Source organism: Onychomys torridus, chromosome 15, assembly GCF_903995425.1.
Source record: "Onychomys torridus chromosome 15, mOncTor1.1, whole genome shotgun sequence".
Lineage (NCBI taxonomy): Eukaryota > Metazoa > Chordata > Mammalia > Rodentia > Cricetidae > Onychomys > Onychomys torridus.
Genome location: NC_050457.1, coordinates 27260607 through 27285792, shown reverse-complemented (window position 1 = coordinate 27285792; position 25186 = coordinate 27260607). Strand labels below are relative to the sequence as shown.

At 40.8% G+C, this 25186-nt stretch overlaps 1 protein-coding gene across 3 annotated transcripts in view; it reads left to right on the top strand.

The window, feature by feature from the left end:
• Positions 1-4631: 4631 nt before the first annotated feature.
• The window catches only part of Srek1 (splicing regulatory glutamic acid and lysine rich protein 1), a 34386-nt gene continuing 13831 nt past the window's right edge, over positions 4632-25186 (top strand). Inside the window, exons 1-7 of one of the 3 annotated variants that reach the window (XM_036206744.1) lie at positions 4632-4909; positions 12946-13079; positions 18272-18387; positions 21001-21165; positions 21618-21796; positions 23398-23528; positions 24362-24476. In XM_036206744.1, coding sequence (XP_036062637.1) covers positions 4749-4909; positions 12946-13079; positions 18272-18387; positions 21001-21165; positions 21618-21796; positions 23398-23528; positions 24362-24476 — 1001 coding nt within the window. In that variant the 5' untranslated portion in view covers positions 4632-4748. Of the gene's footprint in view, positions 4910-12945; positions 13080-17919; positions 17986-18271; positions 18397-21000; positions 21166-21617; positions 21797-23397; positions 23529-24361; positions 24477-25186 lie in introns of those variants that run through there. The other 2 variants (XM_036206743.1, XM_036206745.1) reach the window with 2 other exon arrangements.

Genomic DNA, 25186 nt, shown 5'->3' with positions numbered 1-25186 from the left:
CCTCAAAGTAAAACAGGATTAGAGAGATGCTGGGTGGTAAAGAGCAAGGGCTGCTCTTGCAGAGGAGAAATGTTCAGTTTCCAGAACTGAAACTCCCATGGCAGCTCACAAACATCTGTAACTCCAGTTCCAAGAGATGCAATGGCCTCTTCTCCACCACTCTGACACCCCACCCCCTTGCGGGAGGGATGGGGCATACATGTGGTGCACAAACATACATGCAGGCAAGACACCTAAACACATGTAAAATAACAGTAAAACATTTAAGAAAGCAATACAAAACAAATACACACAGATAGGCAGAGAAAAGGACCTACTCAGGAACCTGCAAGACTCACCTCACTTGATACAGAGAATCCCTCACCAAAGCTCTCATGTGTTTTGCCTAAGGCAATGTATGTATATATAAGAAGCTTGGCTTTTACTTGATAATAAAAATTTTCACACAATAATATTTTGATCATATTCTACTCCTCCCTACTTCCCTGCTCACTCAACTTCATGCTTCCCCCCCCCCACTCAGGTAAAAAACAAAAAACAAAACAAACAATAATGCAAAAAAGCACACACACAAAGCCACAGAATCCTTTTAGTGTTGGGTACCTACTCCTGGGCATGGTTACTGCCTTGGGTTGTGATTGATATACCCACCATCAACTCATTTTCCCTATAACAGCAAAAACAGGTTTTTAAGGAAGTCACATCATATAGTTAAGGTCCTTCTTATAAATTAAAAATCATTTTTTGGGTGCGGCTCAGTGGTAGAGCACTAGCTTAACATGAGAGAGTTCCTGAGTTCAATCCCAAGCACTTGGGGAGAGGTGACTCCCAGTATTCTTAATTCCTATACTTTTTAAAATTATGTTTTTGTTTTTTTTTTTTTTTGCTCCTTTGCTTTTTGGATAAACAATACATACACCTGAATTAAACTAAAATGTTTTAAAAGTATGTGTCCTCTGTGTGATGACTAATTTCAGTTTATGAGATATGGAATGATCCGGGACACAGACCTCTGAGCATGGGTGTGGAGGAGTCCCCTGGCTAGGTTAACTCCTTGGGAAGACATATCTACTGTGGGTGGCAGCATTCCCTGGGCTGGGAGCCTGGACTGTATAAGGAGGAGAAAGTGAGCACAGGAACTCATCTCTCTCTGCTTCTGGATGGCAAGTATAAGGAGATCAGCTGCTCACACATCTACTGGTGTGATTCCCCATGATCATGGACTGTAATCTGTAACAATGAGCCGAAATAAGTCAGTCCTTCCTTCCTTTCTCCCTCCCTCCCTTCCTTTCAGTTTATTTGTCAAGAGTATTCTGTCACAGCAGCAGGAACAACAAAGCACTTGGTTATTGGCTTGTTTTTAATTATGGTGATTGTTGTGCTGGGGATTGAATGCAACTCTGGCCTCTGTGGACACCAGGCGTGCATATGTTACAGCCATGCATGCAGGCAAACCTTACAAACAGTTACCCTTGGGGCAGACTTGAAAGCCACTTGGCTTCTCAGTGACTCCATGGGCATCCATGGGCAATGACTGATTGCACACATGTCAGCTTTGAGGTGTGTTCATTTTCTCACTTGATTTCTCTACCAGACTATGCAAACAGAGGGGCAAATCCAAGAAGCAAGCTAATTCATTAAAATAAGAATTTTTTAAAGATTTATTTTTATTATTTTCTTAAGTGCACGTATGTGTGTGCGTGTGTGAACAAGGCCCATGGAGACCAGAGGGGTTGGACCCCCCCCCCGCCCCCCACAGCTGGAGTTACAGGAGGTTATGAGCCTCTTGACATGGGGGCTGGGTATCTAACTCAGGTCTTCTGAAAGAGCAGTGCATACCCTTAACTGCTAAGCCATCTCTCCAGCACCCAACATAAGAATTTTAAACAACTGCAGAGAGGCATTAATGGTCACATACTGTAAAGGAGACAAATTTAGTTGCTTTCCCAAATTTACCCTTGATTTTCAGTACTGAAAATGAATGAATGGTGGTGCAATATTAAACACTGTCAACAAAGGGTGCTAGAGATCCCCCTCCCCCCCATTCTGGCGGGCTTTTACTTACTGGGGCACTCCTAGTGTAATGCACAGTTTCTTCAGAAGCTCCAGTACACGTGGTTACATACCACCATGCTTTAACAGCAAGGGCAGTGTCTTTAGGGTCCTATTGAGCATCCCCCACAAGGAAACAAGTCTTGAGCAACATTATCAACCAGCTTGACCTAACCTAAGTGACCGGAGGGCTAATTTGGGTTCTCAATATGATACACCTGGGAAGAGGGAGCCTTAATTAAGGGAATTACTTCAACCAGACTGAAACTATGGGCATATTTGTGGGCATTTTCTTTATTGCTGATTGATAAGGGAGGGCTCAGTCCACTATGGGCAGTACCATCCCTGGGCAGGTGGGCTTGGGATGTGTAAGAAAGGTAGCTGAACCATGAGCCTGGGAACAAGCCAGAGTTCCCATGGTTCCTGTCTGCTCCTGTGTAGATATAACCGTCTTGTTAAATAAGAAACACAGAGCCAAATACAGAGTTAATAACCAAGAGGTCAGAGCAATAGCTGAGAGCTGAAAACCTTACCCTTCACTGCTGCTGCTGTCTTTCCTCTCCGCAAGAGAGCTACTCGCTGTGTGATTTTTTCCTTTTTATAGACTTTCTGTTCTGCCTTCTCATTGGTTGTAAACCCAACCACATGACCTCCTCGTCACTGCCTGTCTGTACAGACCTCCAGGTCTTCTATGGTTGGTATTGAGATTAAAGGCGTGTGTCTCCATGCTGGCTGTATCCTTGAACACACAGAGATCTGCCGAGCTCTGCCTCCCAAGTGCTGGGATGAAAGGCGTGCACCACCACCACCCAGCTTCTGCTCTGGCTTGCTCTGACCCCAAGGCAACTTTATTAACCTACAAATAAACATCACCATACTCCTGCTTGACCCCCGGCTCTGAGTTGCTTCAGTGATGGACTGTGATCCAGACGTGTTTAAGTCACGTAACCCCTTCCTCTCCAAGCTGCTTCAGGTCATGGTGTTTGTCACAGCAAGGAAAAGGCAAACTGGGATAGTGGCCTAACACTCTGACTGCAGAAGACACATTCTTTTCAAGTCCACAAAGAGCATTCTTCATGATGTGTGCTGAGTCAGAAAACAAGTTTCAGTGAGTTTAAATATTGGCAAACTGCAAGTTCAAGGTGGAATATACAAGTCCAGTAAACCTTGTATTTCATTTGAAATCTCCAACAATAATACAGTGTGTTTTGCTGGAGACAACTGCTTTACCTGTACAGAAGTTCTTGCTTTTCTTTGTTTTTGTTTTTGAGCTGAGGGTCAAACCCAGGGCCTTGTGCTTGCTAGGCAAGTGCTCTATCACTGAGCTAAATCCCCAACCCCATCTTTGTTTTATATTTATAATTAAAAAAAAATTATGTGGCCAGGTCCACAGTGGCACACACCTTTAATCCCAGGGACTTGGGAGAGGTGGATCTCTATGAATTCAAGGCCAGTAGTTGATGCATTTCATAAAAATCAATGTTGCATTCCTTTACAAGGAACTTACTTTAAATTTACAAGCAATGTCGTGTGAGTGGATAGAGGTGCAGAATATAAAATACAGACCTCAGAGTTTAGAAACACTGCCTTGCTTCCTGATCAGGTGTCAGCCCTTTAACCATTACATCCATCCATCCACCCATCCATCTATGCATTTATTGGCAGAATCTCATGTAGCCCACCCAGTCTAGCCTTAACTTGCTTTGTAGTCATGGATGACCTTGAATTTCTGATCATCCTGCCTCCACCTCCCCAGTGCTGACATCACAGGTTCATGGCAGTTTCAGGGTTATGGAATCAACACTGGGCTTTCAAGTACACAAGGTGAACATTTACCAACCTAACTACACTCTCAGCCTTCTATTGCTCCTAGACCATCAGTACAAATGTTAATGTGAAAAGGGCAACGAAGCCTTAATAATAGTATATGTTTTGATATTTGGGCCCACAGGAATGGGCTCTAGAACCGTGCACTTTGGATATAGCTGCTCTGGTTGAATACTACTGTGCCATATTAAGGTGCAAGTTCTGTGTGAACCGTCTGTGGACCGCAAGTGACTTTGTCTAACAGTATAAATATTAAGGCCTGCTAGTGAGTCTGCTGCATGTTATAAACAATGACCGCAGAGACGTTCATTTACTCATGTAATTCACTCGGCACCTCCACACTTGGTGTGGAAATGTCCAGGAACTCTCACAATCAGGGTGCAAGCCAGGGTAAGCGGGGCAGCAGCCTGTATCAGTAAAGCTATACTTTATACTGTCCAGACGATATTGCTCTTTCCCCTCTGCTGCCCTGGCCTCCTGATTCCTCCTCCGTTTTCGGAGCTGACCAGAAAGAGCCGGACGACAGAAGCACAGGTGATGGAGTTTGGGGGGGGACACAACCTCCGCCGCATCTCTGAAGACCCAGGGAAGCTTAGCAACAGCCGCCGCGACCAGGCCCCGGAGGCAGAGGCCGCCGGGACCCGCGGGAGCCGCCGCGTTGCCAGGGCGACACTTCCGGCCGGCGCGCGCGCGCAGCCGCCCCCAGAGCAGGCGAGTTGCGCGACGGGCGGCTAGAGGCGCCCGGCGCCGCGGCGAATTAGCCCGCGGGAGCGCGCTCGCGGCCGCGCGCCCTCGCTTCCCAGGCTCCGTCGCTGACGCGTCGTGGACGTTGGGGGAGCGGGAAGGCAGCGAGCGGCAGCGGGGCCGGGATGAACAGCGGCGGCGGCTTCGGTTTGGGCTTAGGCTTCGGCCTCTTCCCCACGGCGGTGATTCAGGTGACGAACCTCTCGTCGGCGGTGACCAGCGAGCAGATGCGGACGCTCTTTTCCTTCCTAGGAGATATCGAGGAGCTGCGGCTCTACCCCCCAGAGTGAGTGCTGGAGCCCGGGCGGGAGGGAGGGGGGCGGGGGGGAGGGGCGCGCCGCCATCGAGACCTCGGGCGCGGAGGCCTGGGGGACGGGGAGGGGAGGGGGGGGAGAAAGAGAAGCGCGGGCGTCACGTGACCGCGGGCTCTACCTAGGCGGCCATGTTTGATGAGGGCACCCGGCCCGTTGCCCGGCTCTCCGCGTTGGGATTTTGTAGATTCACCTCTCGGCGCAGAGCCTGCGAAGGACTTAGGAGGGGTGGCCCATTTCGAGCCTCCGGGACTGTGGTTGATGTCCGGGCTTCGACTTGGGTGCCCCCAGCCCTTTGGGTCTTCCTCCCCCGCACCCCCCTGCCCCCGAACTTAAGATGGCCGCAGGTGGGCCCGCAGCAGCCCTCATGGCAAATGCTCGTAACGTTTTTGCTACGGGAGAAATCGCGGAGAACGGCTGCAGCGGCCCAGACCTCTAGGTCTTAAGTGTCAGGGTGCTTGCTAGTGCTGATGCCGGTGACAGCATGAAATAAATCAAGGCTATTTTTGTTCTCCGGGGCGATCAGACATTGACCATCTTTTTGGTTTTTCTAACCGAGCCCGTATCTACGATCTTCAACGATCACGTCAATACCTCTTTTTGGCAGCAGCCTGAATTTTCCTCCTAGGAGGTCACACTGGCTCAAACCTTTCTCAAAGTATAAGTCAGTGCAGAAGTATCGTTACTGCGTATATGTGTTTAAAATCCAGTTCTTAATTGGCATTTTTATGTCGAGATCGCTTCTCAAGTAGTGTACTTGAAGTGGTAAATCTCCTTATGCAATCAGGAACTCGTAATCAGAAAATCGTAATGGTTTTGCCGTTCTTAACATTCTCGAATTCATAAACTTTAAGAAAAAGATCCCAGTATTTTGTTCTTCATGCTAAAATCATTTGAAGGAAAAGGGAAGTTTGGTAAAAGAATTCGGCTTTCATAGTGATGCATATAGAAAAATTCTTCTAAGTGTTGGAACCACAGCCATATTGATGTCTTATGCATTTGGATATTTAAAATTAATTTTTTTGAAATAGTTCATGCATCCAGAAAAGTTAAAATAATACCTTTAATGCCCATCAATATTCCCATCACTTGTATTCATTGATTTGTTGGCACAGTTGGTTATTAAAATTTCATTTGTTCTAGTTGGGCATGGTGGTGCACGCCTTTTAATCCCAGCTTTCTAGAGGCAGAAGCAGGTGGATGGCTTGAGTTCAGGGCCAGCCTGGTCTACAACGTGAGTTCCAGGACAGCCAGGGCTCCCTGTGTACAGGAAACCCTATCTTGGAAAACCAAACCAAACCAAAGAACAAGCAACAAAAGAGAATTCATTTGTTCTAATAATGCAGTCCCCCTCCCCCTCTTCCCACTTTGTCTGGTGTGTCTTCAAGACCACATGATACTTATTTATCTCAGTCTAGAACAGGCCCCTCCCTCACCTTAAAAAAATACTTCATGAAGTTGACATTTTATGAGGTAGTTTATCTTGTAGAACGACATATAGTCAGAGTTTGTACAGGTTAACTTCATCATGCTGAGATTCAAGCACTGTATTTTTGATGAGAATACTGCATAAGGTTTTATTTAACTGTGACATTAAAATTTGCACCATCTTTTTTTAGCGATTCAAGTTGCTTTCAGCTGTCTCTTAAGTACTTAACATTTAGTAATTGAGGAGTGTTCAGAGGAGGGCTGTGTCCTGAAAGGGTTGGAAGCCAGTCAGTGAAATACTCTGCCATTGAACTCTTGTAAACTAACTTTAGTATAGTAGAGTATCTGAAGAAATACATCACAGGCTATTCTTCATTCCAGGGAAATGCCATCTGTATGGTTGAAACTAGTGTTTGGGTAGTAACACTGGCAGTTACTAACTGACACTTGGCAAGATGCATCTTGAAGAGTCTACCCTCTCTCTCTTTCAGGGTTGGCTTGATAAACCCATCTTCCTTCCTGCTTGAGAAAATGTGTTTTGGGGTTTAAAGGTCAAAGGGAATAAAAAGGTTTTCTATTTGTGTTAAGATAGAGTCAATATGTCACAAACTAATTCCTTTTGCAAAGTTGTTGCCAGACAAAAACTTTTCCCTAGTTTTCGTAAGTGCGGGAGTGGAGGAGCCTTGGAGGAGCCTCGTCTGGCTTTGCAGTGATACTGATAAACTTGATTGGCAGGTTTTCCACTCCGTAGTGCAGTTATGCTAGCTGGTCCTATTCAAGTAGGATATACTTGCAGTTTGGCGTTGAAGTGTATAAAACTGCAGTCACTAGTACGTTTGTCAAAGATAGTGATAGTTGTTTTGATTGTCAGATAAACATTGTTTTGTGATGAATGTTTAGAAGTTGGGTAGTTATTTACTTTAAAATTGGAAGTACATATCTTTAGCAAATGTGGAATAGGTCCACATTGGGTGTCCTCCTCTTTTGCTTTCCACCTTATTTATTGAAGCAGCCTGTCACTGATGCTGAAGCTCCTCCTATAGACTGGCTTCGCTGGCTCACTCCAGGGATCTGCTTGTCTCCATTCCCGGTGCCCCAGATGCAGACCACCACACCTTGCTTTTGTGTGAGTGCCAGGATCCTGAAGATCCTGCTTGCTTGAGTTCAAGTGCGTTACCACTGAGCTGACTCTTCAGAGGCCAGTTTTTCATTGGAATTTGTAAACACTAATCATTCATGTAAACGGGCCAGTAACATGGCTCACCAGGTAAAAAGGCTTGCCTCTTAAACCTGATCCCTTGAGTTGAGTCTTTAGAACCATTGTGGAAGGAGAGAATTCAGCTCCTCAGAGTTGTCCTCTGACCTTTCTCTACAGTCCACCCCATGTGCACACACTTGCACAGATAATACAGAAAATTAAAAAATAATTTAATGTAGACATTCATTGAACATCTTAAGGATTATTTATCATTTTTTTGTGTTGCCAGATAATTATATCCAGAATTATTGTCCAACTTTTTTGCACAATAGTTGAATTTTATAGTCCATGAAAACCTATTTATACAAATTGCTTTTTTCACTAAACTTTTCATTGTGATATAATATTCATACAGAAAAATGAACATCTTGGTGTGCAGCTCAGTGAATTTTTAGAGTATAAACAGAGCAATGTAGCAAACACACAGAAGGGCAAGTGTCTGCATCCTATAAGTTCCCTGTGCCTTCCTGCAGTTGACTAACACCCCAGCCCTCCAAGGGTAATTCTTTTGATTTCTAACGCTGGGGAGATTTTCACCCGCAGTCTTTCTTGCTTGCTCTGGTTTCTTCTCTGGTTTTTCAAAGTTCAAAGAACAAAAGTAAAAGCCTATAACTACTTAAAGTAACTTAGTTCACTTAAAGAAATAACATGCGCTGTGTCTGCCATTTTTTGTTACCATGGCAACACATCTACGCTCATCGTTCAGGGAGTTCCTTTGGTTCAGGGTTTCAGAGGTTTCAGTCTGTGCTGACTGACTGCTGATCAGCCTATGGGTAGGAACTAGAGACAGACCCCAGGAAGGAGCCAGAGACAAGATAAAGTCTCCTTAAAGCTGCATCCTAGTGCTCTAGCCAGCCCGCACTTCCTTCCAGTGCACTCACCTGTGTAAGCTGAGTACCGCCCATAGCTGAGGAGGAGCCTTCAACACCAGAGACCCTCCCCCCATGGTGGGGGTGGGGGAACTGCAGAACCTAACAGTAGCAGCCACTTTATATCGAATGGAGAAAAAGAAATAAGGTCTGTGTCCTTACATCACCCCATCAGACTCCTTCCATTCGCGTGGTTTTCTTCTGGTTCCCTATATGTGCTTATTATAATACAGTGTGATCAAAGGATTCATACACTGTGATTATAAGCCTTTTTTTAACTTAATCTGTAATAAGCATTTTGCATATTGCTGTGCTTTAAAGTAATATTTAAAGACATGTGCTGTGTTGAGTATTTTTTAAAATTCTGTCCTTATATGTTGGCCATGGTTTTAATTTTTGATTATAAATGAATGAGTTTAAGCTACATTTGGAAGTGTCTGGTCGTCAGCAGTCATTGTAGGTCTGTAGGTAATGTCAGCAGTTCATAGGAAAGGCTTAGAATTGTGCCATTCAAAGTGCTATTAGAGTCCTTAGATAAATATTATATTGCTTAATAATTTCATGCATACAACTCTTTGTTCATGTGATTTTGATAGATCCTCTACAGCAGTTCTCAACCTCAACCTCTTTGGGGTCACATGACCTTTTCACAGGGATTGCTTAAGACCATTGGGAAAACAGATACTTACATTATGATTTGTAACAGTAGCAGAATTGTAGGTATGAAGTTGCAACAGAACAATTTTATGGTTGGGGGTCACCACAACATGAGGAACTGTATTAAAGGGTCTCAGCATTATGAGGGTTGAGAACTGCTGTACTGTGTATATATCTTACATGATAGTGCTCTATAGAGTAGACCACTTTTAAATCAGTTCCCAGGGTTCTCAATCTTAATCTTCTATATAATTTCTTTACAAATTGGACTGTTTTATTAAATGTAAAGTGAAGTGGGTTTTAACTAGAGATATCTAGGATGCATTTTTTCATTTTCAGTAGTGACTCTTGAGGTTTGCATTTTTTCACAAAAGAGTCTGCCAACTTGGGAATTGTAGCTCTAATGATGGCTTGTCAGACTCTTGATTAGAGGGCTAAACATACTCCTGTTGCAATTCCTAGACCTTTAGTAGGTTTTTGACTTGCTTTAGCTGGGAAGGACAGAAAGTGTTATCAATCCCACATAAGTACCGACATTGTTTAATAAAGATCTTTGCTAAATTGGAGAATAAAGGCTGTAATAGCCATAGAGCAAGGAGGCTTCCTGTGTGCTGGGCCTGGAAATCTGAAAGGTGGCAACAAAGTGACTCTGCCTTTTTCTCTCAAGAGGCTGTTTGTCTGTGTGTATCTTCTTGGTATCTTTGTGGTCCTGCTCCATACTCCTCCCTCATGGACACAAGCTACTTTCCAGAAGGAAGCTGATTGTTTAGAGTTCATTTGTTAGGTCAAGCCTGCCTACCCAAATTAGGTGGTGTTGGTCAGCCAGTGAAATGAACTCTTGTGGCAAATGACGAGTCATTCGTGCCTAGAGAAACTTATAGAATGTGTTGGGGTTTCAAATAAATTGTAGTAATGCCCGTGCTTAAGCTGCGTATAATGCTCATCGAGGGGTGCTTGTGGCCTGTGATATCTTTGGATGGTTTACAGAGGACTTGAAACTTGAGTCTTGAAGAAAAATGGAATTCGTTTCAGGAGAGAGAGAGGAGATCTGATTCCGTGTGAAGCAGCATGTACAGAGTCCTCATGTTCAGAATATGTCCTTACTCAGGATGTGTTCTAGGACCCACATGTATGTCTGCAGTTTTGGATAGATATCGAATGAAGCAGGAACACAAAGATGCCTCCAAGGAAGTTTAATCTCAAGGGATGTGATGCAATTGAGGGTTTAAGGATCACAGTGGCACTTTTGTGGAAGGCCATTAATAAGGGATTAAAGTTAGACAAAGAGTGATTGGTTAGGAAACTAAAATAATCTAGGTGTGCACTGCTGAGGTCCTGAACTAAGAGGAAAGACTGTGTGTTTGGGAAATGATCTCAGGATTTATAGACAGGTTGGATGAGGAAGTTGGAAAGGTCAAGGATCAGGAGTGACTCAGGATTGGCAACCCAAGCCTCAGTTTGACAAGAGAGATTGTTTCTTAACGTGCTTTGGTAGTTCTCAGTGAGACCTGGCCTCAGTGAGGCGCTCTGAGGTGAAGTAGACATTCAGCTTGTGTCTCTTGAACATTGCTGATGGCTGTGGGAGGAAGAGAGCTGAACTGTGGCTCTTAAGGTTTCTGCAGAATCGAGATGTTAGTTCTGTTAATCCACCCAAGCAAATTGTTTGCACATAACTAAGTTCATGAAGCAGAAAAGTGGAATTTTACCGTGCACTTAAAAGGAGCATTGGAAATTTTGGTGAATAGTGTCAATTACTACAATGCTAGTGACTCCCAGATATCAGACCAGAAAAATGTGACTGTTACTTTTAACTAAATAGAAAATACAGGGCGGGGCAGAAAGAGAAGGTAGTGAATGGACTGTGAGCTTACTGAGGTAAGGCGCATCAAAGTATAGTTAATATTCAGCAGGCAGGCTCTGGGGTCTGGCTGTTCAGATGTCAGGAGCCACCTAAGTTGGAGATTCGGTGATGTCAAAGTGGCGGGTTAAATCTGAATGGGGCTGTATTGACTTTGGTGACACTGTGTAAAAGGCTTTGGCTTAGGTGATTGCTGAGAGGGGCTTTTGGTGAGGAGCTACTATGAATTGGTGACCTTACCTTAGGCAGGGAGACGTAAATGGAGTCAAATAGGAAAGAATTAGTATTTTTAAAAACAACTTCAGTGGCCCCGCTACGTATATTTATAACATTGACTCCTAAACACTAATACCTTTTATTTGGCTGTTTTATATAAATAGTCAACTATTGTAATAAAATTTATTACACATATATGTCTTTTGCCGTGACAAGAGCAGCTTAAGGAAGGAAGGTCTTACTCTGGCTTTTCTGGGATACAGCCCGTCATGGAGGAGAAGATACGGGGTAGGAGGAGGGGCAGCTGCACACACTACATCCCTGTAAGGAAGCCCTGGCATTCTCCTTAGTGTCGGGTAGGGCCTTAGCCCAGGGAACGATGCCACTGCAGCCACTCTAATCTAGACTATGGCACACACACAGTTGTCTCCTCGGGGATTGTGGATCCAGTCAATTTGATAACTGACCTGTGATAACCATCACAGGTTGATAGTGTAACTGTAACTTTAACCATTTAATGATGGTCTGCATTGCTTTAAAGATGGATTTGTTGCTATATGTGAAGGATTACAGAGAACAAATTTAGTCATAAATGACGGTGGAGGGGCTGGGAAGATGGTTTAGTGGTTAGAGCACATACTCGTATTAGGTTCTCGGCACCCTCTTAGGCAGTTCACTTGTGACTCCAGTTCCAGCCTTCTTCTGCACTTCATGGCCACCAGCTTTCACATGTGTACACACACACTTAAAAATAAAGTAAATCTTTTAAAAAGGTGACTTTGTAATTACTAAACAGTTACTCAGTGTTTTAATGAGAAGTAGTATAGATAACATCATAGTGCCATGTAAGTAGTGATATAACGAGGTATCACATCACTTTCTTCAACGTCCTGGTTCCTTTTTACTGTAGGTCTGTTTAGATTGAGTTGAATCAAATGGACTAGAGTGTCTACTATTTTACAAAATAAATTACATTAACATTTGTTTGTAAAAACCTTTTGTTTTTGTCCCTAAAAGCACACTTTTCTGTAGCCTAAAGCCATCTGGTATATGCAGAAACTCCTTGTTTAATTCCATGTTACTTGATGGAATGATCATTTTGAAGTGATTTCCTTTTCATTGTTGGCAATGAACCCAGGGCCTCCCATGCTCCCACTAGCTATGGCTTTAGCTCTGGTTTTTGTGTTATAAATGTTGTGTAATAAGATAGGGTTGGGAGAAGCTACAGTGTGAAGTCTTGAAAATTGGTGCTTTTGTAAAGGAATTTTGCCTGAGAACATGTTAGCTCTTTTGGAATGTCACTAAAGGACTGATTGATTTTATTTTATTTAATTTTAATTTTTTTTTTTTTCCATTTTTTGAGACAGGGTTTCTCTGTAGCTTTGGAGCCTGTCCTGGACTAGTTCTGTAGACCAGGCTGGCCTCCAACTTACAGAGATCCACCTGCCTCTGCCTCCCGAGTGCTGGGATTAAAGGCGTGCGCCACCACCGCCTGGCGGACTGATTGATTTTAAATTTCACTCGTCAGGTTTTGTAGACAACCCTAGATTGACTTCTGCTTTGTCAGACAAGTCAGAATTAAATGACTAAAATTTGTTGTTTCATTTGTTAATCATCTTTACCAGTAAAAATTACCTAAGTCTGATGTAAGAAAGAAATTTCAAATGAAAATCATCAAACCATGCAAATGTTTATTAATCCATTTGTTTTCTTTTTATCTTGCAGCAACACACCTCTTGCTTTTTCCTCCAAAGTATGTTATATTAAGTTTCGTGACCCATCAAGTGTTGGTGTGGCCCAGCATCTAACTAACACGGTTTTTATTGACAGAGCTCTGATAGTAGTTCCTTGTGCAGAAGGTTGGTATCTCATGTTTTTTTCTTACTGTTTTAATATCTGTCCTGTCTGTTTGACTTTCCTAGAAATTGGCCAGTACTCTATGTACAAGTCTGTGCACACTCACATTTGTGTGTGTGAAAACGAGAATGAAATTTGGAGAAGAAAAAACACCTGATAGAAAATTACATTGAAGTGGTTAGTTCATTGCTTATGGATATTTGAAATTTTACAACTGAACATTTAGAAAATTTATCAAATATTTGCCCTTTATAAGTTGGCTTTGGCTTTTCTGTAGCCAGTTTGCATATTGTAAGAAGAGCTTTTTGGACTTTAAAAACTTAAGTTGGTATGGAAAAGTATTTAAAATGCATATGTAAGTATATACTCATGGGACAGAGTTAAGAGTTTCCCAAGCAAAACAATATACATTCAGCCAAATTGGGGTTGTGATATTTTTATATTCATTTGAAAAGTACTCGGTTTATTTTTTCAAATATCCTATTGAGGTAGTTTCTCTCAATTGTTACAAGATTATGGTTTTATAATTTAGTGTAATTTTTCTATACACCTAGAACTTTGGATTGGCTTCATTGGGGAGGATAACTGGAGAGCAGTCTTTAAAGCCTCCATCGAGGAGTGAGGTCAAGGGTGGGAGCGCGGCCAAAGGCCTTCTAGTTCTCTGTTAACTTTTATGTCTTATTTTGCTTTAAGAGCTAATTATTATTAAAAATTTTGTTCTTCTTGAGTCATTCATGTATAAATTGGCTTGTGATTTTGACAGTTTTAATGTACAATTAACTTAGAGTACTGACTGGCATATATATATATAGTTTAAAATTTGGTTATTTTCTAAATTTAAATGTCCTTAGAAATGAACTTTTTTTTTTTTTTGCTAGCTGGTAGTAACTATTTTATAGCATAAAAGTATGCTAGAAACAATTCAATAAACTTTTTATATGTAATTTTAAAATCTTGTTATAGTTATTAGGTTAACATTAAAATCACTTAGTGCACAGGAATTTGCTGCACTTTGGGAGTTTTCTGCTTGTTTTAGAATGCCTGTTTTGGAATGTTAAAAGCTATAAGATACAGCTCCTCCCAGACTGGTAATTTTGAAATCCCAAAACAGGAAGTTCTGCTTTCTTTTTTTCCCCAGATAAATTTGAAAGCATATTTCTCATGTTTCAAGGGTTAGAGTAGAGAGGGAAAATGGATTAAAGTAAATTATTTGCCAAGTAGAGTCTTATCTGTTACTCTTTAAGAGCACAGTGAGCCCCAAGTTGGGGAGTAAGTTGGGAGAGGAAGAGGTATTAATTCTACAAAGTTTCCTGGCGTGAAACTGCACAGGAGATACTTCAGTAGATTTCTTAACTGGAAATATCAGAAATTTATAGTGTGGACTTTTATCATTGCTGATTTTCAAGGAAGAATTTTAAATCATTGTTGGAACCTTGCTATAATCCCATACAGTCAGAGAAACTCTGATTTGTATAAAACTTTCAAGGTTATGAGCACATGGAAGTCATTTGTTTACTTGGTAGAAATTTATAAAAACACAATCAGTTATAGCTCTTAAATATTTTTAATACTATCATTTTGAGAGAAAATTTTACCATTTTTGGACATGCAAATCTAAACATTTACTGCATTTTTGTATTTCCACATAACTGGTGTCAGGAAGAGACTGATAGACATTTTTATTAGTTTTGTCAACTACAGCTGATGAAGTTCACAGCTATGAGGCCAGATTATGCACTACCAGCAAAGACATAATGCATTGTTATATGGAAAAGAGCAGAGTGAGGAGCAAATGATGTCTGCCGTGGAGGGGCTCAGAGAGGAGGCGGCATGGCAGTGCTGTGTGTGCTCTGCACTTGGATCACTGCACGCTTCCGTGCCGTAGAAACAGACTGGGGTGGGAATGAGAAGGGAGGGCCATGTAGAACCCTGTACCTGTTTTCAGAGACAGTCATGTGAGGAGAGGGTGGAAAAGTGGTGTTGATACCCACTGAGCATGGACTCTAGTTAAGAAAACATGCCATTTTGAATACAATATACATGTCTAAATAAGACCTCTTTTTGTTGTTGCGTGCATTTCAGATTTCTTTTTATAAATGTTAACACTTAGAAAAAATAAGATCAACATAGCAGGTGTGAGCCTAATCATCAGTCGTAACTTTATGTCCACATTTTCTGGTAGATGGATTTTGACTATTAATTTGGTTTTGTATGTTTTCTCTATGTGATATTTGTGCATTATTAGATGACTAGACTGGCCAAGGCAGACCTGTTACACTTGCCTGAGTCAGGCATTGTTTGCCATGCCACTAACCTGCCGCCAAGTGAAACCTTCATTGGGGAAATGCCATCGGAGTCTGAACCGCAGAAGATGGACGCCCTGTCTCTGTTTTTATTGTTTTACTTTCATTTCATTTCTTTTTATTTTGTCCCTTTTTTGTTTTGTTTTGTTTTTGTTTTGTTAAATCTCTCTCACTTTGAACTTGTGAGCTGGTTTTCCAGTTCTTTGTAAATGGTATTCCATTAAGAATTCATAACGTGTTGTAAATTTATGGGGAAGGATTAACAGCTCAACCTTGAGATGAACTGACTTGCCGTGCAGTAAGGTAGAGTGCAGTCTGTGAAGACAGGTGCTCAGGGACTGTTCATTGGTGTTGGAGGGTTGAGGAGCACTTTGATCTTCAAACTTGAAACACTTTACTAGAACTGTAGGGACATTTCCTGATGGGCTCAGTGCTTATTATTTTTCCCCAAGTCTACATCTCTCATAAAACCAACTGATGGCTTCCATTTTTTATCCTTCCCTAGAACTGTAGGCATATAAAAGCACCAAGGAAAATTAAGTGCATTTCTTTTAATAATCCAAAGGTAGGGGGAGGTCTTGTCTTCTATTAGCTTGGTCTTAAGAAGCCTTCTGTTGCCTCTGGGGAATGGATATTGGAGAAAACTGTTGGTTATTTATTTGCATGCATGTTTTTTTGTTTGCTTGAATTTTTTTGTTGAGAAGTCTTCAGAGGTTACTAGCTTTTCAAGTGGATTCTGAAGTCAGGACTCACAGTCATGTGAGAGATGTTTGCCTCAGTTTTCTTTCAAGTGTGGTTTGGGGAAAATGCTAAATGCTCACTTGTTTTTACTCCATATACCCTACCAGAGTTTTAGAGGATAAATTTTATTTTGGAAATAAAGCAATGGAAATTTTCTTAAAGTATCTTTAATAGAATAAGACAAATAATATTGAGCTTATAGTTAACTGATTTTTAACAGTTTATTGTTGTGAATGGCAGGGAGAATCTGATAGCCTGCTAATAATTAAGATAGAACTGAGGCCTCACAGTTCGAAGTAATGAGCTTGGCTCATGTCTAATACCTTATTGTCTGTGCAGCCTCTGCTGTCTGGATAGCTGGGTTTGGTTATTGACAAACATTATTAAATCGGGCACATGACTACATGAGAACTCTTTTAGGGGCATAAATTAGGGTACTGAAGCATAGAGGGCACACCTGAGAACTAGTTACTCATCAGAGGTGTTCAGGTTTTACATCTCAAAAATATTTCTAATAGATAAAGGGAATGTGGTAATATACGTAGGATAGTATATATGTGGGCACATGTAGATGTATAGTAATAGTGGTAACTAATAGTTCATTGTGATTTGATATCTTTAGTAAGGCCTACCTTGTTATCATTCTGCATGTTAAGAAATTTGTTCTCCAGAATTTAAAGTAATAACCTCGTTTTTGAAATTAGTTAAATTTTGATGCTGTAAAATTAGAAAGTATGCATTTGCCAAATCCACTAAACTGTAATTCTAATTTTCTTTCTATACATATGCTAAAACTGTTATCTAAAGTTTTAAATTCCAGCTTGAATTCTATCCATGGTTAGAGGTTTTTCCAGAAATTGTTTGGAGATTTCTCTCTGACATCTGGTTGTTTTAAATAGGATTTTACCACTGAAATCAGGCATAATGCCTTTGAAAACTTGCCACATATGTTTTTCAGTATATTTGATTTTTAAAGTACAGTTTTAAGACGCTCTTAGTAGAAATGATTATTTATATATGCAATCAAGTTTGAGAAATAGACCTTTTTTGCTAAGAAGATAGGGGAAAATGTGAAAGTTTTAGTCTGTTAATTTTTTTTTTTTATTCAGAAACAAAATATGGCAGATCATGAACTGCAAAGTAAATTTTACATTTTTTAAGTTGTGGGCATTTTACTTCACTTCTAAAGGGATTTTGGTATTATTCCTGTTAGAAAATTGCAGGCTTCATAAGAAAAGCGTTTTTAAGTATTAGTTACTGTTATTCAGATAAATATACCGAAATTGCATCTAAAAGTTAGTATTGTAAGTTTCCTGAGACTGGGGAAATGTTGTTCATCCCCATGAATTTTTTTTATCAAATGCCCAAGGCATTTTCTTTGGGATTGGATTCTTTCTAGGCATTACTGATGTTGGTGAGGTGCCTTACTGATGAATGGGTATGGACCTTTTTTAATTGAAGCTGATTGCATGTTCTAGTTTTCTGTTCTTGTGTTTATCTGAAATTGAGTGGAGTCTTGGAGGGTGTCAGAATTGTCCGCTCACAAGTAGGGGCTTCAGTAACAGGGCAGAGACACGCATTATGGAACAGAGTTCAATTCGCACATATTTGTTTTTTTCTTTTTCTTTTCTTTTTTATTATTTTTTTTTTTTTTGACTAATTTGGTTATTTGCCATTTCTGGGGATTAAACTTTAAAAAATGTTCTTCTTTTCTGTATCTGATGTTCTGTGTGCTATTAGTGACGCAGCCAACACGAACGGTTGTCATGTGTAACACAACTTTCGATCACCGCGAAAACAGCGTCCTGGGAAAGCGTCCATGCTTGATATCGTTTGGTTCATGAACATTAAGTTTCCAGTACAGGTGACCCATAGCTCAAAGTGTTAAATAATTGTCTACATTATTCAGTTTTTAAAATAATATTCCATTAATGAGATTGTTAGTCTTTGAAGTTTTGCTCACTTTTATTTTTCCTAATAGAGCAGGATAAAAGGAAAGACTTATGTTCTTATTTGTTTCTTTGTACGGATCTGATAGATAGATTCATTTATTATTATTATTTTTTAAGTGCAAGGGTAATTGTAAAATCATAGTGTAAAGCTGGTGTGGTGTTTCTGCTCTCCATAATATTTGGAACTTGCCTCTGCAGGTAAAATCCCAGAGGAAGCCAAAGCCCTTTCTTTACTGGCTCCTGCTCCAACCATGACAAGCCTGGTGCCTGGTGCAGGATTGCTTCCCATACCGACCTCCAGCCCTCTGACGGCAGTGAGTAGTGTAAGTCCTCTCAGTGGGTAAGCACTGACCTGTGCAAGCTGTGGTGGAAGGAGGGAGAAATTATTTTTACTTTCTTTGATGGCAACTATTCCAAATCCATGCTTAAGAATTTACCCCATGTCATCTTACTGGAGCTTGTTTTGGGGATTACTTTGAAATACTGGGGATTGTTCAAATTTGAGACTTCAAGTAGGTGTATTTAGTAGAAAAATCAGTTATGGAAACTTGGTGCTTTAGGTAGCATAGACTTGGAGGCGCTAGGTCACTTGCCAATTCTGGAGGACCAGAAAAAGGAGTTAAGTATTAGTCATGGAAAAAAGCATTTCAGAGAAGTGGTTACCTGGTGACTGAGAAGATGGAACAAGGTGTCACAAACAATCTGAGTGTTTCTCTGTAGAATTTCAACAGCAATTCATATTTTGTGATTTCTTAGTAAAAGACCTATATAACCATTGCTGGGCTTTTGGTTTTGTGTTGAAGACTGCAGCCCCAACTCCTTTAACAGTAAGGACTGTGGCTCTAGTGTTCCTTCCACAGGGAGTGCAGACTTCGTGATGGTCAGTTTGTCCCAGTTCAAGAAGTGCCTTCTGAAACTTTGAATCTTGCATAACAGTCTTCCACTGGAGACCTTTACAATGATCCAAGGAGAAAAATGATTTTCTTTCCTCCTCTGAGACGGTTTCTCTGTGTAGCCTCAGCTGTCCTGGAGCCTCCTCTGTGGACCAGGCCGGCCTTGAACTCACAGGATCTGCCTGCCACTGCCTCCTGAGTGCTGGGATTAAAGGTGTACCACTGCTCAGCTTTTGCAGATTTTTTTTTTTTTTCAAAATGACTTTTAATTGAATGTGTTTGAGGAGCCCATGCTGGTCACTTTGGCTGGAGCATAGTGAGAAGAGAAAACTAGGTGTTTGAGGTTGGATAGGACACTGACTTTGTAGGGCCTTTTAGATCATAGAAGCATTTGAATTTTATTTTTAAGTTGATTAGACGCTGGCATGTTTTCCGAAAGATCAGACTGGCCACTATGACAGGGATACATGACATTGGTTTTTCACTTTTGAAGCTGCTTTTATGTGGCAGTTGTTAAGTCTAGTCGTGACAGAGCGTTTGCACACGGTGTCAGTGATAGTTTCATGAGGAGCACAGGTAGAAATGAAAGTGGTTGTACGTTTTCCTCGAAAACCTTTCTTTTGTTACTTCTGCCAAATGCAGAAAACGTTTTCAAATTCTGAGATCTTCTATCTCTTCTAGTTTAAAAATACTTTGAAATTAACATGTTTCCTAATGTAGGTTCTGAAAACTGCTTTTACTAATGTTCTAGAAAGATTATCCCATGGGGCCTAGAGAGATGGTTCAGCAGTCCAGAGCACTTACTGCTCTTGCGGAGGACCTGGGTTTGGCTCTGAGTACATGTGTGAGGTGGCTTACAATCTTCTGGAACTCCAGTTCTAGGAGATCCAAAACCCTCTTTTGGCACCTTTGTGGCTACATAAACTCATACACACCCACATAAATATAAATGTTATATTTATATATAAAAGAGCCCGGCTGTGGTGGCACACACTTTTAATCCCAGCGCTTGGAGGCAGAGGCAGGAGGATTTCTGTGAGTTTAGGCCAGCCTGGTCTATAGAGTGAGTTCCAGGACAGCCAAGGCTGTTACATAGAGACACCCTGTCTCGGGAAACCAAAGAAAAAAAAATTGGATTCAGTAATACTGATCTCTTATTAACTTAACAAGGATTAAGTTAATACTTCAGTGAATTTAGATGGTGTAATAATGATCAGAAACTCATTCAGTTGGTGTTTTTGAATGACAAGGTACAGTATGTTGATATTTACAAATTTTGGTATTTGTGAATTGATTCACTTAGTAAAATGTTTTGAAGCCCCCAAATCCCTGTTTGCTGTGGGCACCCTCTGGAGTAATGGCAAACTTCAGTCACATGAGAGTGTATATATATTCAGATGAAGTCAAGCACTTCCTGCCTTGTTTTCAGTTCTCATGCTGCAAATGAGGGATGGCACTTGGTGTGGAGTGTTAGAGTCTTTGAAATTTTGTTCTCTTTTTTCAGCATGTGATTTTGCTCTTTAAATAGTTCTCTACACATAGTGCTTTTAAAAAAAAAAAAAAAAGAGTCCTTAATGATGAAAATGTAGAAAAGCTTCAGAGTTGTTTTGCTGGCCATGGATTCAGTGTTAACATGTGTTGGCTGAGGGAATATCGGACAGAAAGGCAGCACATGAGAAAGTTCTGTAATGAATGCATGATGGACTGGGCTATTGTGACTACAGGCTCTCAGAAACTTAACCTTCCCTCTTTCCTATAGTGTCCATACAATAATACTGTTGAAGGAAATTACAGATTGTAACTACCTTGAACACTGAAAACTAGTATTCAGTTTTAGTATCCGCTTAAGAGTAAAGACATTGTTGCATTAAAAACTAATGTGACCTCACTCCTGATAACTCAGACACATGTAGCTTAGATCAAGGAGTCCTTTTACTCCCATGCATATGAGTTGATGCTGGTAGCAAGATGAAAGGACAATGCTTTGGTCACTAATGAAAACTGTGCCTTAGGGTCTACTTTTGTTTTTTATAGCTTGGTGTTTCGCTTAGCAGTTTGGGGGCCATACCGGCAGCAGCACTGGACCCCAATATTACAACACTCGGAGAGATCCCACAGCCACCACTTATGGGAAATGTGGATCCTTCAAAAATTGATGAAATTAGGAGAACAGTCTATGTTGGAAATTTGAATTCTCAGGTAACTAAGAAGAAACTGAGTGGCAGTAGCTGCTTATTCTTTCTTCTTAAAAATTCTGTTGATAAAGTATTGTTTACTTATTCTTAAAATTTATTTTTATTAGCATATCTTACATAATGGGTTTCATGATGTTTTCATGCATGCATATATTTTGATCATGATCATTTTCCCCATTACTCTCTTGTGACTCCCCCACCCCTACTGGTCCCCTTTTCCTCCCAGCTAGTCCCCCTTCTACTCTCACGAGTTTCTGGTGATCCAGGAAGTGTAATCAAGATCTTAGAGAAGCATAGGTAAGAGGCTGTTGACAGGAGCATGGGAACCTGGCCAGTGGCCCCGTCACTAAAGAAAATGTACTCCCAATCTCCCTGCAAATGTAAACTGCTTTATTTACCTGATTTTAAAAAGAAAAAAAAAGTATACTGTATTAAAGTGTCCCTCTGCTTCCTCAGACAACGACAGCTGATCAACTACTTGAATTTTTTAAACAAGTTGGAGAAGTGAAGTTTGTTCGGATGGCAGGTGATGAGACTCAGCCAACTCGGTTTGCTTTTGTGGAATTTGCAGACCAAAATTCTGTACCAAGGGCCCTTGCTTTTAATGGAGTTATGTTTGGAGACAGGCCACTGAAGTAAGAAATCTTCAACAAAGACATTTTAATGGTTTTGAAAAAGTTATAAAGTGTTTGATTTAATTAAGGTTTTTAAAAAATAGTTATGGGCAATTTATTTGGGAAAGGAAGAGACTGTTAAGTATAAGTGAAATGAATGACACTGTAGTAGCATGTTATATTTGAAGATGTCTTTTCTGTTTTTAATATCTAGTTGGCCATTAACTGTTTGTATATGATACATAATGGCTTCAGGTACTTCCCTGTACAGTTCTGTAAGTCAGGTTTATTTTGTGCTGATTGTAGATTAAGGGCAACTTAGTTTGTAATTGAACTACAGAACTTGTTATAATAAGAATTTTTGGTAAATTCCAAATCCTAGAAAGAAAGTAGTGTTAAGTATTTAGAAGTGTTTTAAATGAGGCATTGTGACTAAATCTGCTCATGTCCGTCCTTGTTTGTAAAAATTGCATATCAATTTTCAGATACTCAAGACCAGAACTTATATTTCATGCAGGTTATTAAGGTGAATGTAGGTTTGAGTTTTATAGATTGATCTGTTAATTAATAGTTGGGATTTTACTTTTTGTTTTGTTTTTGTTTTTGTTTTGGTGTTTTTGAGGCAGGGTTTCTCTGTTTAGCTTTGGAACTTGTCCTAGAACTTGATCTGTAGACCAGGCTGGCCTCAAACTCAGAGAGATCTGCCTGCATCTGCCTCACAAGTACTAGGACTAAAGGTGTGCGCCACCCCCGCCCAGTGGGATTTTACTTTTAAATGATGAGTCAGTGTTATTGGGTACTCAGTCTACTCAGTGTGGAATGGGTAAGATAGACCTAGCGGTGTGTCTGTGTGTGTCGTAGAAGCCACCTTGTCTACTAGGGGAGATTTACCAGATGCCTTTCAATTTTGAAGCTGTGTCTGACTTAGACATGGGGCAGTGTTGAATAAAATGGCCATGTGGTCAGCTCCCCCTTCGTCCTGTCGGGGTATGCAGGTTATTAGCAGAATCTAATTAAGGATAGAACTGGTCCATGCCTTGTGGTGGTGGTACACTTTTAATCACAACACTTGGGAGGCAGGGGCAGGAAGATCTCTGAGTTGAGGCCAGCCTGGTCTATAGAGTGAATTCTAGGACAGCCAGGGCTATGCAGAAAAACCAGGAGGAAAAAAAAAAGTCATTTGTAGCTAGAGTTTTTTTGGTCCTGCCTGGCCCACAGTCAGGACAGATCTCTCTCACCCGCCAGTCCCGCAGCTGTTCAGACCCAACCGAGTAAATACATAGAGACTTACATTTTTTATAAACTGTATGGCTGTGCCAGGATTGTCATTTTTTTCTAAAGGTATATGCAGAAGCACTTGTAATAGTCTTTCAATTGTGGAAGAAGTAAGGTAGACTTCAGTTTTTCTTTTGTTTATCAAGAAATGATGGTCGGTGTAGATGAATAGTTAAGCATGGTTTTCTGAGGTTGCTGTTGGCTCTTCTGTATTTAGCTATTTTATTTCCTTATGTGCTACTGAGATACCTACCTTAGATTTATAAATATATATGTATTATACTAACAGTTGGTTCATGTTTTATAAACTGTGGTGTGTTTGTGATATACTAATATTTTTAATTTAGAATAAATCACTCCAACAATGCAATAGTAAAGCCTCCTGAGATGACACCTCAGGCTGCAGCTAAGGAGCTAGAAGAAGTAATGAAGCGAGTGCGGGAGGCTCAGTCATTTATCTCAGCAGCTATTGAACCAGGTAAGGCCCACGGTGGTGTTGGATAGTCACAGTCTAAAGAGCGTAGAGCTTAGAGCTGGAAGGAGTTTTAGGATCACACTGCTCAGTTCCTTCATTGCACATTTGAGAAAAATCAAGAAATAATAAGTGGACTCAGAACAAGTCAGCGCAAACCGACTTTTCCCTACTAGTGACCTGACACCCTAGCTTAGTGAGTTCTCTATGACAGCAAGTTGGTGTTGAAGGTGGTTTGCTAGAAGCAGAGTGTGAGTGTTGTTATTGTGAGGCTAAAAAGGAAAGAATAATGTGTAAAGTGCTAAAAATAGGCAGCTTGACTTTCCCTCGAAGTTTTAATTTTAAGACAAGAGAAAGGACATATGATTTAGAAAAAACACTCAGTTGTGCAAGATGAAAGTAAAACTTACTCAAATTTTTGTGTTGCTAAATACTTTAAAATCCACTCTAAAAATGTCTTTGTGATTTAGCTTTAATTAGATTTCCTAAATTAACACTTGGAATTTAGCTTCACTTCTAACAAAATAAATGCAGGAAGGTCTTAGCCTCACTGTCGTAGGAATTGCAGACATGTTTAATCGTACGTTATCGCAGCAACAAAATACTACGAACAGCTGTTTATAATCATCTGGTTTATATGTACTGCTGCAGGGTGGCTGCACTCAACGAGTTTATGCAATGACTTTCTTGGATGTTTCTGAAGGATAATTGCACAGGAGGAGGATGTACAGAGAGTAGGCCCCTTGCACTATATGTGGTATATTCCACTTGTGCCTAATTATTAACTGGGATCTTTAATTGTTCTGAGCTTACGCTGCAAAGTGGTTTTTTCCTCCCAGAGTCTGGAAAGAGCAATGAAAGGAAAGGCGGTCGATCTCGTTCCCACTCTCGCTCAAAGTCCAGGTCTAGCTCAAAATCCCATTCTAGAAGGAAGAGGTCGCAGTCAAAGCACAGGTGAGACGATTATCACTGCTGTCTTCTTCCAGTTCTGTATCTTAGATGGTTTAGATGTTAAAATGTTAGAACTGTCTATTTACTTAGTGTTGGTTTCCCTGGGAGTGTGCTTACTGTCAACCAATGCTCTACTGATAATGGTGTAGTTACGGGGTACACCAGTTGCTTACTGTCAACCAATGCTCTACTGATAAGGTGGTTGTGTAGTTACGGGGTGCACCAGTTGTTTACTGTCAACCATGTGCTACTGATGAATGGATGTAGTTACGGGGTACACCAGTTGCTTACTGTCAACCAATGCTCTACTGATAATGGTGTAGTTACGGGGTACACCAGTTGTTTACAGTCAACCAATGCTCTACCGATAATGGTGTAGTTAAGGGGTATACCAGTTTACTGTCAACCAATGCTCTACTAATAATGGTGTAGTTACAGGGTATACCAGTTGCTGCCTAATCCATTTTCTCTCTTGCAATGTGCTCAAAGGAAAGAAAAGTTTTCAGATTGATTCTTTTTTGTTTATTTGGTTGGTTGGTTTTTGGATTTTTGAGAACTGGTTTCTCTATAGCCCTGGCTCTCCTGGAACTTGCTCTGTAGACCAGGCTGGCCTCAAACTCAGAGATTGGCCTCTGCCTCCCAAGTGCTGGGATTCAAGACATGAGCCACTGTTTCCCAGCTCAAATTGATTTTTAATTTTTGATAATCTTTAG